The 13,792-nt window shown below is 55.0% G+C and overlaps 1 protein-coding gene and 1 pseudogene across 2 annotated transcripts; one reads left to right on the top strand and one right to left on the bottom strand.

Annotated features, from left to right (window-relative positions):
- Window positions 1-424: 424 nt before the first annotated feature.
- On the bottom strand, window positions 425-879 carry LOC308534397 (nucleoside diphosphate kinase B-like; annotated as a pseudogene). Its single transcript has one exon. The product of its transcript is annotated as a nucleoside diphosphate kinase B-like (transcript).
- Window positions 880-2,168: 1,289 nt separating this feature from the next.
- CHRNB2 (cholinergic receptor nicotinic beta 2 subunit) lies at window positions 2,169-12,186 on the top strand. Its single transcript, XM_081113124.1, has 6 exons — window positions 2,169-2,562; window positions 3,948-4,093; window positions 4,276-4,320; window positions 4,737-4,846; window positions 5,792-6,758; window positions 10,058-12,186. Exons 1-6 carry the CDS (start codon window positions 2,499-2,501, stop codon window positions 10,226-10,228), a joined length of 1,503 nt encoding a protein of 500 aa, XP_080969250.1. The 5' UTR covers window positions 2,169-2,498; the 3' UTR covers window positions 10,229-12,186.
- The last annotated feature ends 1,606 nt before the right edge of the window (window positions 12,187-13,792 follow it).

Genomic DNA, 13,792 nt, shown 5'->3' on the forward strand with positions numbered 1-13,792 from the left:
TCTGATTGTTGAAGGCGGGCCTTCTTCCTGCCTTTGACCCTTTCCCCACGTGATGTGACGGCATACATTCCTTTCCTTCTCTGTAGGCTTTTGTTCTTCAGTCCTTTCCTTGGTTCCCAGATTTTCTAAATTCTTCAGATGGTATTACATGTTCGTGCCTGCACTTGCCTTGGAGCCTGTGGTGCAGGGCTATGGCTCACTTCCATGGGCAGTACGGAGCCTGCAGCCATCCCACTTCTCTCCAGTCCTTTTTCGGGTACTTGTCCTGCTCTTCCTTCACAATTCCAGGACCTGAGCTTTTATTTATTTATTTTTCCAGTTTCCAAAGGCTTTATTAGTAAATATGCATTAGAAAAAGGATAGATCCTATTGCTCCCAAGTCAATGGACTGAAGAGCCAAGGGGAATGATGCTTTGTCCACCTCTTATTCACAGATCCAGCCAAATGCACAAGACATGTAGTCACCAATTCTTTGGGCTTAAACCACAGGCTGATTTCTCTCTCGGCACTTTTTAATGAATCACTGCAGTGAATGATGTTCCTGCCAACTTGAATGCAAAAGTCTCCGTGAATGGTGCCTGGCTTACAATCTGCTGGATTGGTCTCCCCAAGCATCACTCTCCCTGTTTTCACCACATTCAGCCCCTCCCAGGCCACGGTCACCACAGGCCCTGAGTTCGTGTACGTCACCAGCCTAGGGTAGAATGGGTGGTCTTTCAGGTCAATGCGGTGCTGTTTCAGGAGTTCCTCAGAGGCCCGGTGGACATCCATGGTGATGAGGTGGAACCCCTTCTTCTTGCACTTGATGCTGCTGCCCATCAGGCCGCACTGCACACCATCAGGCTTGATTGCGAGGAAGGTGAGCTCCATGCTGGCCATGTTCTGAGAAGCGGGCTGGCCTGGCAGCTGTGCTGCTCTACGCAGCCAGAGCCCAGGAACTGAGCTTTTAGAGGGGAATGTTCCTCTCCACAGTAAAAGGTGTCAGTCCTGTACTAGCGCTATTTGTTGAGCCCTCACCATATGCCAGGCACTGAGCTGGCTCATGGTCTAGCAGGAGAGGGTCACAGCCTTAGACTGGTTCATTTAGTCATTGGACATCCTCTGGAAACATATAGCAAGTCATCTGATTTAGTCCTTGGTCAGGCATAGCTTCCTTAAGGACTGACATTTCTGCCAGATGTTCAAAGGTAAGTACATGGAGGTTGAGGGGAAATGGGTAACAGAAGAGCCATGTGAACTACATGTTTAAAGGGCCGTGAAGTATAGAGGGTGGAAGGGAGAGAATATGCAAGGATCTTAAAGACATTGCCCATATTTGAAGTGTGGAGCCGGGGGTAGGGGTGCCGATGAGGTTGAAGAAGTAGGCAGAGGTGGAATAAGACAGAGCCTTGATACATGATAAGCCTGCTTTAGTTAGGAACCTTTTGGTTGAAAGTGACAAAAATCCACCTAAGAAAAAAGGGAAGCTTTTATTGGCTCAGAAGCTAAAAGTTCAGGGCTTTCAAGATCAAAGATGTCATTGAATTTTGACACCTCTCTCTGTCTCATCTGTGCTTTCCTTTGTGATAGCTTCGTTCTAGGACTGGCCTCTGTGAAATGGTCTTCTGATCCTCCTCCTCACACAGCAGCTGAAGACTGGAGTGGAAGGGGATGGGGGCGTGAAAGGCTAAAGCCACTAATCTTCCTTCCACTCTTCAAGACCTTTAAGGTTACCTTCTCTTCAGGCCACGGCCAGAGGTCCTCACCTTAGACTTCTTGGCCTTTTGGGGAATTTGTGGAGGGAGGTAGAGAATGGGACATGGAGGGACCCTGTTCCCAGACTACAAAGCTTTCGTTTTCTTAAGGTTAGCAAACCCACAGTCCCCTGTCTCTTTTCCGTAGGGCGTTTTCTCTGCTGCATCCTCAGCTGCACCGGGAGGCAGGATCCTCTGGGTTTGATAAGAGAAAAAAGGAGAGCGGGGACCCAGAACCTCCTCCCAACTTCCGCCCCCTCATTCTGGCCTTGCGATCCTCTGCACTAAGCGGGTCCTGACCTATTTGCCAGACTCGCTGTTTCTCCCTCCTCTTCTCAAACCACCCCCGCGTCCTGCCCCAGCTTCTGGGTTTCACAACTCCTCCACCCTCGGGGAGCCGCCCTTCTTTGGCTTGACACCCCCTCTAACTAGCCAGGACCAGCAAAAGAAGATCCCATCCCGAGACCCCTTTTTTACTGGGTTCCGGCGCTTCCGCCTCCGGGGCGAAGACTCCTCCCCCTCCCGTCCCAATTGTATTCCCTGGAAGAGCAGCCGGAAAAGCCTCCGCCGCCAGAAGCTGGTACCTTCTCGCAGCCCCGTGCACGCCCCAGACTTGCCGCGGCATCCTGGGCCCCGCTCCCAGCCGGGGCGGTCGGCGCGGGCTCCGGCGAGACTTCAGCACCACGGACAGCACCCGGACCGCGGCCCTCCCGCCCTCGGCGCGCTCCCGCGGGTCTAGGTGAGGCGGCGAGCGATGCCCACAGCATGGCCTGGTGCTCCGAGCCCATGGCGCTGCTCCTCGCTTTCGGCCTCCTCTGGCTGTGCTCAGGTAACCACAGGTCACTGCGCTCTGTCTCACCCCGGTCAGGCTCAGAGGTGGAAGGAAGGGATTCCTGGAGATGGGGAGTCTGCTGGGAGTTAGGGGAGAGACCTTTGGGCCTGCAGGGAGGCCCTGGGGGACTGCCCTGGGAGGAGGACATACCCTAAGGACATACCCTAAGGAGTAAGGAAGAGGTAGAAACCTGGGCAGTGGTGCTGGGAAGGGTGTGGACACAAAGGAAGGAGGGAGGGAATCTCCCCTGGCTTTCTAGGCCAGCAGGAGAGCAGTCTCTGCAGCTGAGACGCTGTGTGAAGCATTCTATCAAGAAATCTACCTGGTTCAGCACCCTCCTTTGTCTCTCCATCATTCCCTGTCCACCACTTTGGGGTCCTGATTCTGGTCGCTCCACAGGGGCAAGACAGGAGGGGGAGAGAAGTGACCCCAACTCTCTCCTAGGGCAGGACAGAAGGCTTGGAGGGCATAAGCTCTGCCAGGCTGGGGCCAGGGAGGAGCGCTCTGAGGGGATGGGGTGTGTTTGCGCAGAGTTACAGATGGTGGTAGAGTGTATGAAGGGCAGGTACAAAGGAAATGTACAACCTAATGAGACTTCCACACGTGGGGTCACGTAACGTGACTCGCACGCATAGGTGAGCACTGACTGAGGGGAAAAGGTGTGTGGTGGGACATGAGTAACTGTTCCTTTTGACCACCCTCCAAAACCGCCCCGGAATTGTAGGTATCTTGTAGAACAGCGGTTCTCAACCTGTGGGTCTCGACCCCTTTGGGGGTTGAACGACCCTTTCACAGGGGTCGCCTAAGACCATCGGAAAACATATAATTACATATTGTTTTTGTGATTAATCACTATGCTTTAATTATGTTCAGTTTGTAACAATGAAAATACGTCCTGTATATCAGATATTTACATGACGATTCATAACAGTAGCAAAATTACAGTTATGAAGTAGCAACGAAAATAATTTTATGGTTGGGGGGTCACCACAACGTGAGGAACTGTATTAAAGGGTCGCGGCATTAGGAAGGTTGAGAACCACTGTTCTAGGAGAAGCCATGGAAACATGGGTTTCTCTTGAAACCACCCTCTGAGACCTTGCAGGAGAGCAGGTCTCCACTGATCCTTGCAGAATGGTTTCTGAGTCTGGAGGACTCCGTGTTGGGCTGTCTGGGTAACTTGGTCAGTGACCCCAGGGAGGAATTTCTCTCTGAGGGGCCTTTATGGGGAAACCTAAGCATTTGGATACCTTAGGGATGGAGCATTGGGGAAGCTGCGGCCTCCTGTCTGGGCCTGGGTTGCCCCATTTGCCTAGGGCGAGTGGGGTCCTGGATGGGCCTTTCTTGCCTCCTTACTTCCTGCCCCTCAACCTATTGCCCAGGAGTCTGGGGTACAGACACAGAGGAGCGGCTGGTGGAGCATCTCTTGGATCCCTCCCGCTACAACAAGCTTATCCGCCCAGCTACCAATGGCTCTGAGCTGGTGACAGTACAGCTCATGGTATCACTGGCCCAGCTCATCAGTGTGGTGAGTGGGGGGGTCCCAAACCCTCTGCTCAGCTGCTGAAGTCAACATGCCAGAATGTGGTGGTGTTGGTGCTTCCTCCTCTGGAGTTCCCCAGGCTTGGGAGGTGTGGGAGGAGCCATGGGGGGGTGTGGTGGGCCTCACGGCTGGAGGGCCTTCTCAAGGGCCTCTCTTCTTTCCTGCAGCATGAGCGGGAGCAGATCATGACCACCAATGTCTGGCTGACCCAGGTTAGTGCTCTTCCCACCCCTGGTCTTCTCTTCCCTCCTTTTCCCTTTCTTGTCATGTGTCTTTCCCTCCTTTAATCTCCCGAAAAGAGGCAGAAAGGTACAGACTTTGGAGTCTTAATTGACTGGATTTGCATCTTGCTTCTTCCACTCACCAGCTCTGTGACTTGAACATGTTAAACTCTGCAAGATTGATTTTCTCAGTTGTAAAGTGTGGATTCTAATATCTTGGATTAGCTGTTAAAATTAAATGAGAAAGTATTTTATGATTCACATTTGCTGGGCAGAGAAGTCACTGTGGGAAGGTGATGGCTTGAAAAGCTTCCTCAAGCCAGATGGGCCCTCTCTTGTCCCTGTTCTTCACCTGGAGCCCTTCCCAGGGCAGAGGCTGATGTTGCCTCCCTCTCTCCCTTTCTCAGGAATGGGAGGATTACCGCCTTACTTGGAAGCCTGAGGAGTTCGACAACATGAAGAAAGTTCGACTCCCTTCCAAGCACATTTGGCTCCCAGATGTGGTCCTGTACAACAAGTAGGTGACCCTGGAGTAACGGGGAGGCTGGGGGGACCATGGCAGTGCTCAGGGGAGGAAGGGGTCTTGGGGAAAGTAAATCAGCTCCTGCTGTGTATAGAGATGTTTTTCTTTGGCACAGAGTCAGTCACTACCCAGATAGACAGACCCAGACCAGAGATGTATATGGGCGGCCGAGGTGATTGGCCCATGGTCAGCCCCCTCTCAGTCAGGAGTCCCAGTGTTCGGAGCTGCAGTGGGATAGAAATAAGGATTGACAGCCCTCAGTGCCTAAACTGACTCACAGTTCAATTCCCGGTCAGGTCACATGCCTGGGTTGTGGGCTCCATCCCCATTGCGGGGTATGCAGGAGGCAGCCAATCAATGTTTGTCTCTCATCATCGATGTTTCTGTCTCTCCCTCTTCCTTCCTCTCTGAAATCAATAAAAAAATATATATTTTAAAAAAAGAATAGACTTTTCCTGGAGGCTTAGGCAAGATCAGAGAACATGGAGGTCTCAGTTTCTCCTCCAGGTTCCATACCCTCTCCTGAAATAATAAATAATCCCTCTTACCCCCAAGATCCAGAACCACCGGTGGGACCATCTCTTGCTCCCACCTGCCTCTGTCCCCCTCCATTGCTCGCGGAGCCGCATTCTGGCCTCCCTGGCTCCCCCAACTCCTCCATCCACATGTGAAGCAAACAGCTTAACACAATGTATGACAAGCAGCAGGCGTGTCCCTCACCCCCTTCCTCCAGTTCTCCATCTCTGAGGGGCCTCACAGATTTTTTTAGAGAACACCCCTTCTCCCCACAACCCCACCCAGACACCATTCTTGCTCCATTCCTGCTCCACCACCTGATACTCCGGACTGGGTTTCCTCTCCTCACAGTGAGGGCTGGGGTGATGGGTGGGGGTGGAGGAGCGCTGAGGCCAGCGCTGACTTCCTCTCACCCCCTGGCAGTGCGGACGGCATGTATGAGGTGTCCTTCTATTCCAATGCCGTGGTCTCCTACGACGGCAGCATCTTCTGGCTGCCGCCCGCCATCTACAAGAGTGCCTGCAAGATCGAAGTGAAGCACTTCCCGTTCGACCAGCAGAACTGCACCATGAAGTTCCGCTCCTGGACCTACGACCGCACGGAGATCGACCTGGTGCTCAAGAGCGACGTGGCCAGCCTGGACGACTTCACCCCCAGCGGCGAGTGGGACATCGTGGCGCTGCCAGGCCGGCGCAACGAGAACCCCGACGACTCGACTTACGTGGACATCACCTACGACTTCATCATCCGCCGCAAGCCGCTCTTCTACACCATCAACCTCATCATCCCCTGCGTGCTCATCACCTCGCTGGCCATCCTCGTCTTCTACCTGCCGTCCGACTGCGGCGAGAAGATGACCCTGTGCATCTCCGTGCTGCTGGCGCTCACCGTCTTCCTGCTGCTCATCTCCAAGATCGTGCCGCCCACCTCCCTGGACGTGCCCCTGGTCGGCAAGTACCTCATGTTCACCATGGTGCTCGTCACCTTCTCCATCGTCACCAGCGTGTGCGTGCTCAACGTGCACCACCGCTCGCCCACCACGCACACCATGGCGCCCTGGGTCAAGGCCCTGTTCCTGGAGAAGCTGCCCCCGCTGCTCTTCATGCAGCAGCCGCGCCACCACTGCGCCCGCCAGCGCCTGCGCCAGAGGCGGCGGCAGCGGGAGCGAGAGGGCGCGGGAGCCCGCTTTGTCCGCGAGGCCCCGGGGGCCGACTCCTGCACGTGCTTCGTCAACCACGCGTCCGTCCAGGGCGTGGCGGGGGCCTTCGGGGCGGAGCCCGCGCCGGTCCCCGGGCGCTTGCGGGGCCCCTGCGGCTGTGGCCTCCGGGAGGCGGTGGACGGCGTGCGCTTCATCGCGGACCACATGCGCAGCGAGGACGAGGATCAGAGCGTGAGTGCGCGGGACTCGGGTGGGTGCGGCGGCATCGGGAAAGCAGTCGCAGGACGGATAGACCCGCAAAGCTGGTCGGGCGGGATGCGGGGAACGTGAGGCAGCTGGGGGCTGGGGGCTGGGGGCTGGGGTGCTGGCCAGGGTTTTGGATTGGCTTCCGGGAGGGGAGGAGGCGCCGCCCGAGCTGGAGTCCTGCGGGCTGACCTTGCGCTTCCTGGGGACCAGCGCCCCCTGCGGGCATCGCTAGTGGCGGAGGGCGGCCGGGAAGGGAGGAGGCCCTTCTGGGTTTGCAGCTGGCCTGTCCCCGCCGCTTGCATTCCCGAGCCCAAGTTGCTAATCTTCAGCTCTTAGCACAGGCGGAGACTGAGTTCTTCGGTGCCCCACGGGAGCAGGGAAGGCAAAATTAAAGGCAGTGGGAGGGGTGTGGGGAGCGGGGAGGGGTGGGTGTTAAGAGGATCCAAGGGCCTGCTGGTGCAGGAGACAGTCCCAAATCAATTTACCGTTTCTGCTCTTCTGGGTCCAGGGGAATGGCCTCGTGAAATATGGATGGAGGTAGGAGAGGTGGGGCCAGAGCTTCTGAGACTCGCCCCCGGCTTTCTGCACAGCTGGCAGCTCCTCAGAAAGGGGACTCCCATGGTTTCCGACTCTGAGAGCCGAGCGTGAAGAGTTGACATGCCGCTACTTTGAGTGCCCCCGCGCGTGCGCGCGCAGTCTTTGGGTACCTGGCTATTCCAGGCAGCTGCTCAGCTGTTGCCATGGTGACCAGTGAGGTTTCTGCTGGGTCACTGCCATTCCAGTTTGAGGGTGAGGAAGGGGGAGCTCCTGCACCACTGTTTGGGGGGCGGGGGAGGAGGACGTCAGAGCCTGGCGTCTGAGCAGGTCCCGGGGGCAGAAGAGGTGTGACCCTGCCTGGAGGTGACGGGTGGAAGCCTCGGAGCCAGCAGAGGCCAAGTAGGGGCTGCACGGGTGGGGGTGGGGGTGCGGGAATCCAGCCAGCTTCTCACAGCCCCGCCCCTGCTGCCGCCCATCTCTGTCATGTGCGTTTACCCGGCAGGGCACCGGGGATGCAGTGACCTACTTGGCTGCCCCACAGGCATCTCAGACTCGACCTGTCCCAAACGGAGTGCTTGCTCTACATCCCACCCACTCCTCTTCCCATCTCCTCTTTTAGTAAATGGCATCACCTTCCACCTGATGGGTCAGACTAAAAACCTGGAGTGACTCTCGACTTCTGGAGTCATTCTTTTTAAAAATATATTTTTATTGATTCTTTTTTAGAGAGAGAGGACGGGAGAGGGAGAGAGAGAAACATCCATGTGAGAACATGGATCAACTGCCTCACGCCTGCTGCCTATGGGGGATCGAGCTCGCAAGCTGGGCACGTAGCCCGACGCGGATCCAACTGACAACCTCACAGCCACAGGATGACGCCCAACCAACTGAGCCACACCGTGTTTGTTTTTCCTTGTTAATCCTCACCTGAGGCTATTTTTTTTTTTTAAATACTTGTGTTGATTTCAGAGAGGAAGGGAGAGAGAGAGAGAGAGAGAGAGAGAGAGAGAGAGAGAGAGAAACATTAATGATGAGAGAGAATCATTGATCGGCTGCCTCCTGCACGCACCTCACTGGGATCTGAGCCCACAACCTGGGCACGTACCCTGATCAGGAAATTGAACCATGACCTCCTGGTTCATAGGTCAATGCTCAACCTCTGAGCCACACCAGCCATGCTCACCTGAGGATATTTGTTCCTTGCTTTTCAGAGAGAGTGGGAGAGAGGGAGAGAGAGAGAAACATTGATGTGAGAGAGACACATTAATTGGTTGCCTCCCTGCATGCACCTCCATAGGGGACAGGGAATGAATCCACAGCCCAGGTGCATGCCCTTGACCGGAATTGAACCTGAGACCCTTTGGTGCACAGGGTGATGCTCCAACCACTGAGCATGCTGGCCAAGGCTGCTTTTTGTTTTTGTTAACCTCACCTGAGGATTTGTTTTCATTGGTTTCAGAGAGAAAGGAAGGGGGGGGGGGAGAGAGTGAGAGAGAGAAACATTGATGTGAGAAACATGGATCGGTTGCCTTGAGTACGTGCCCCAACTGGGGATTGAGCCCAAAACCTAGGTATGTGCCCTAGGAAATCGAACCCGCAATCTATACCTGGTGCATGGGATGATGCTCCTACCAACTAAGCTACCTGGCCAGAGTGTAATTCTTTTATTTTTACTTATTTTGTGCCCATCTCTCTCAGTAGACTGTAACCCACAGGATGTGTTTGTCTTGCGCTCATTATATCCCCAGTGGCAGCATGGTGCCAGGTACACAGCAGGCACACCTGTGACGTGAGTGAGTCATTATTCAGCTGCTGACTAAATGAAGTGCACAGGTGCCTCCTTCCCAACCCCCAGCCAGCTGGGCTGCAGATGAACATGTGTGCTAAGACCTGGACTCAGGCTGGCGTGGAGCAGCTCCGAGGGGAGCCAGAGCTTCCCCTGAAACCCACAGAGGTCATTGTCTTTTTGACTCATTTGTTCACGTCTGGGACTTAGTCCTCACCGTCTGGGGCCTGCTTGCTCAAGATGATACTGTTGGATGGGGCTCCCCATGCAGTCATGTAAGGAGCAGAGGGAGCCATTCATTGACTAATTCAACACCCATTTACTGGTACCCTGTGTTCCATGTGCTGGAATTACAAAGATGAATTTGACGGGCCCTTGTGGTTTAGGAGCTGAAGGAAGAGGTATGGGGTGGGGGGGGCGGGGCAGGGCAGAGGGAGGGGGTGCAGATATGCAAATTGGAATGGTAACACAGTGCAGTATAAATACTGTGCTAGAGATGTGTACACAGTGTTAAAGGAACCCAGAAGGGACAAAGGTTCAATCTTATCAGGGGCATCAGAAAAGCTTTCATAGAAGAGGTGGTGTAGTTTGGGCTTTGAAGGATGTATAGGAGTTCACCAGGTATAGACAGAGAGGACAGAAATTCTAGACAGAAAAGAAACCCACAGGGATGGAGAACTGAGAGCCCATGTGGGGTTTGGTAAATCTGAGTGAGAGCACGGAAGAGGATGGGGGTAAGCTCTGACTGTCATGGGTGGGTCTTGATTCCAGATTCGGGAGTTTGGATAGGTCCTGAAGGCAGTGGGGCCACGGCTGGAGGCTTTGGAAAGGTCACTCTGGGATCTTGAGGGAGAGGCGTGGTGTGTGTGTGTGTGTGTAAGCTGGGACCTGCTTATACCCACTCCGCTCCTGTCTTGCATCAAGTGACTGATACCCTTGGGCATCGTTTGTCCCCGTCCAGGTGAGCGAGGACTGGAAGTACGTCGCCATGGTGATCGACCGCCTGTTCCTTTGGATCTTTGTCTTCGTCTGTGTCTTTGGCACCATCGGGATGTTCCTACAGCCTCTCTTCCAGAACTACACCACCGCCACCTCCCTCCACGCAGACCACGAGGCTCCCAGCTCCAACTGAGCCTCCCTCACCCAGCTCCACGGCCCTTCACCCCGCTGCCCTCTGTTGTACCATCGTTCTGGGTGGAAGAGGATGAGCTACCAGGAAGAGGGGCGCTGCCCACAAAGATCTGTCCTTCCACGTCACCTGGAGCCCCTGCCCCCACTCAGCCAGCTCCACCTGGCAGCTGGGCCAGCCGCTCTCCTCCTCCTGCACCAATAGTGTTGCTGGTTGAGGGTGAGGCCCAGAAAAGGAGGGTGGAGATATCGGCGACTTCCAGCCTGAGGAAAGTGTGAAGGGGAAGGGGCCGAGAAGGGGCCAGAATCTTCCACTGCCTTCCAGTCACGGGAGAGTGAGAGGGACAGGGGCTCCAGCTCTGCTGGGCCGGCCCAACACAATGGCAGCTCAGAAGGGAGGAGCAAGAGGAGAGAGGCCTGGGTGTGACCGGATGCTTGCCTCAGCCCCAGTGAACGGCAGCTGGGCGGGTGGGCCTCACAAGGGGCACAGGTTCCTGCCCAGAGGGTTCGTCTGCTGCTGTGGTCAGACGCCTGGAGGGAGCTTCCAGCCCGGTCCCACCGCCCCAGCTCCCCTCGTCCCGGTGAGGAATTCTCCGCACCCCCTGGACTTTCTCTCCTTCCTTTCTTGCTCGGCCAGGGTGTGAAGGGCAAGGCTGGGTATTGGGAGCCTCTGAGTTTTGAGTCTTTGCGTGATCTGCTTGGAGCCTGAGGTCCGAGGACACACACTTTGGGGGAAGGGCAAGTTCACAGGCTGTTTTTTACCCCCAGTTGAACTGACTGGTTGTTTGAAGTAAAGGAAGGATGTTAGCTGTAAGCAGAGCCAGCCTTTTTTATTTTTTTAAATACGTTTTTTTATTGATTTTAGAGAGAAGGGAGAGGGACAGAGAGATAGAAACATCGATGAGAGAGAAACTTCCATGGGCTGCCTCCTGCATACCCTACACTGGGGATCCATCCTGCACCCTGGGCATGTGCCCTGACTGGGAATCGAACCATGACCATGCAGTTCATAGGTCAACTCTCAACCACTGGGCCACACTGGCCGGGTCAGACCCAGTCTTTTTGCGTCAGCAGAGCTGGCTGCCAGGAGAGAGCTGGCTGTGGAGGCCAGCGGGCGGGGTGGGAGTGGCCGCATCAGCACTGCTCCTGCTCCGCCCTCCTCTTCAGGGCTGTTCTTCCTGCTCTCACCCCTGCTCTCACCCCGCCCACCCAGACCTGAGCAGGATTGCGGTGGGACAGGACTGCTGCTGCCAGTAGCTGCCCAGAAGGCAGCCCATCCTGTGAGTGTGGAGGCTATGTCTGACACTGCTCCCAGGGGACAGCCGGAGGCCACCTGTCCTGTTAGCACAGGAAACAGACCCCTTATGGGATTTCTGTCCCCATCCCTGCCACGGGACTGGCTCTGATTTATGGTCCCAGCCTATGCTCCATGCTGGGCCGGCAGGTGGCAGGTCACAGAGGGGTCAGTCTGCCAAGTGCACTGAGGGGTCTGGCCCCCACACACCATGCTGTTCTTGAGCCCAGCTGGACGCCTGTGCCCCCAGGCACAGCACAGGTTGGGGTGCCAGTGGGTGAGAGGAGACGCATGGCATGTGCAGAGTGCTGGACCGGGGCCCCATTCTGGATTCTAGTCCCAGCTCTGCCACTGAACTGTCTTGAGCAGTCTCTGCCTTGTTGGGTCTCTGCTCCCTCATCTATGAAATGGGGACAGTGAGGATGAAGTGATGCTTGTGGAAAAGCCAGTGCTCTCGTGGGCACAGAGTGGGTGATTTATTACTGTGGAGTCAGAGCTGGTGGGAATGGGGTCGCCTGTCATGTCAGTCTCCCCCTAGACCAGGGGTGGGCAAACTTTTTGACTCGAGGGCCACAATGGGTTCTTAAACTGGACTGGAGGGCTGGAACAAAAGCATTGATGGAGTGTTTGTGTGAACTAATATAAATTCAAAGTAAACATCATTACATAAAAGGGTACGGTCTTTTTTTTTTTTTTTAGTTTTATTCATTTCAAACGGCCGGATCCGGCCCGTGGGCCGTAGTTTGCCCACGGCTGCCCTAGACCCTTGCTTACCCTCTCTCTCTCTTTCTTTTTAGTTTTCATGTACTTTTTATTGTATTTTAAAAAAATCTTTATTGTTGAGAGTATTATAGGTGTCCCTCTGTCCCCCACCCACTGCTCCCCTCGACCCGGGTCCTGCCCCACCCCAGGCCTTCACCACCCTATTGTCTGTGTCCATAGGTAAGATCTTCGGTTACTCTCTTCCTGCCCCCACCCCAGTTCCCCCTGAGATTCGTCGGTCTGTTCCATGCTTCCATGACTCTGAGTCTGTTTTAGTTACCAGTTTATTTTGTTCATTAGATTTCTTGTTTGTTTATCTTGATTTTTAGATTCGATTGTTGATAGATATGTATTTGTTGCCATTTCATTGTTCATGTTTTTTATCTTTTCTTCTTCTTCTTAAATAATACCCTCCAACATCCTATATGAGAAAAGGCTAACATACAAATTGTCCCCTTGACTGGGAGTTCGGGAGTTCGACCGGGAGTTCGACCAGGTGGGTGCTGGCCAACCGCCCACAGCCCCTCCCCTCTACTGTCCTGTCCCCACCCGCCCCATTGGGGGACCCCACCTGTGCACGAATTATTATAACCTTATAACCATGGTTTTGAACTCTATCCAGTAGTTTGCTTGCTTCCATTTCTTTCATTTGTGATGTTTGTCTCTGCATTTTGGCTGCTTCCCTGTGTTTGTTTCTATGTATTAGGTAGAGCTGCTACGTCTCCTGGAGTTGGTAGCGTGGCCTTCTGTAGTAGGTGCTTTAGGGCCCAGTGGCTCAGCCTCCCCAGTCACCTGAGTGGGCACTCTAGGCGCACCCATGTGGGCTGTGTGCACGGTCTTGTAGCTGAGCCTTGATTGCTGTTGGCGTCTCTGGGAGGAGTTGACCTCCAGGCCAATTGGCTGTGAGGACCAGCTGTGACTACAGTGGGAGAGCTGCTGTGCTAGAGCCGAGTCTTGAGCCTTTTATTGATAGGTTTGGGGCAGCTGTCACCAGCTGCAGCTTGTCTGAAGCCTGAGGCAGGACAGGCTATTCATATGGAAAAGCTGCCTCAAACAGCTTGGGGTGGGCCTACAAATTGGATGGGGCGGGGTCTCAGGGAATCATTAGGGCGGAGCAAACAGCGTGCTCCAGGCTGAAGGAGACTCAGAAATGCCTGCCAGTCAGCCCTGCAACAGGGGCGGTCCCAGCACAGGAACAAGGACCCTTGCGAGCACCCCTCTCTGGGAGAAAGCCGCCCCGAGTTCCTGCCCTGATGCCAGACACCCAATTCCTCCCGTATGTGTCTGGGTCCCCAAGCGCTGGAGCTCGGAAGAAGTGGACCAAGTAAGTTTGTGCGCCGCCGGCTCTTCACACCTGGGCTTCCAGCAGGCTCAGTGTCACTCAGCCCCAACCCCCGATGGTTTTTACAGCCTGTAGTTGCGTGGACTTCTCCCCCGAGCTCTGGAGCCCTGGGCTGGGGTTTGGTGTGGGGCTGGGACCCCTTGCTCCTCACCGGCCGCCTCGGCAGAGAC

The sequence above is a fragment of the Myotis nattereri genome, assembly GCF_964212035.1.
Source record: "Myotis nattereri genome assembly, chromosome: 18".
In the NCBI taxonomy this organism is placed as follows: domain Eukaryota; kingdom Metazoa; phylum Chordata; class Mammalia; order Chiroptera; family Vespertilionidae; genus Myotis; species Myotis nattereri.

Bases quoted from the DNA above. Each gene is read 5' to 3' on its own strand.
- CHRNB2 (XM_081113124.1), top strand. From the start codon at position 2,499: ATGGCCTGGTGCTCCGAGCCCATGGCGCTGCTCCTCGCTTTCGGCCTC. The intron at 2,563-3,947 runs GTAACCACAGGT...CCTATTGCCCAG, and splicing joins CCTCCTCTGGCTGTGCTCAG to GAGTCTGGGGTACAGACACA. The intron at 4,847-5,791 runs GTAGGTGACCCT...ACCCCCTGGCAG, and splicing joins GATGTGGTCCTGTACAACAA to TGCGGACGGCATGTATGAGG.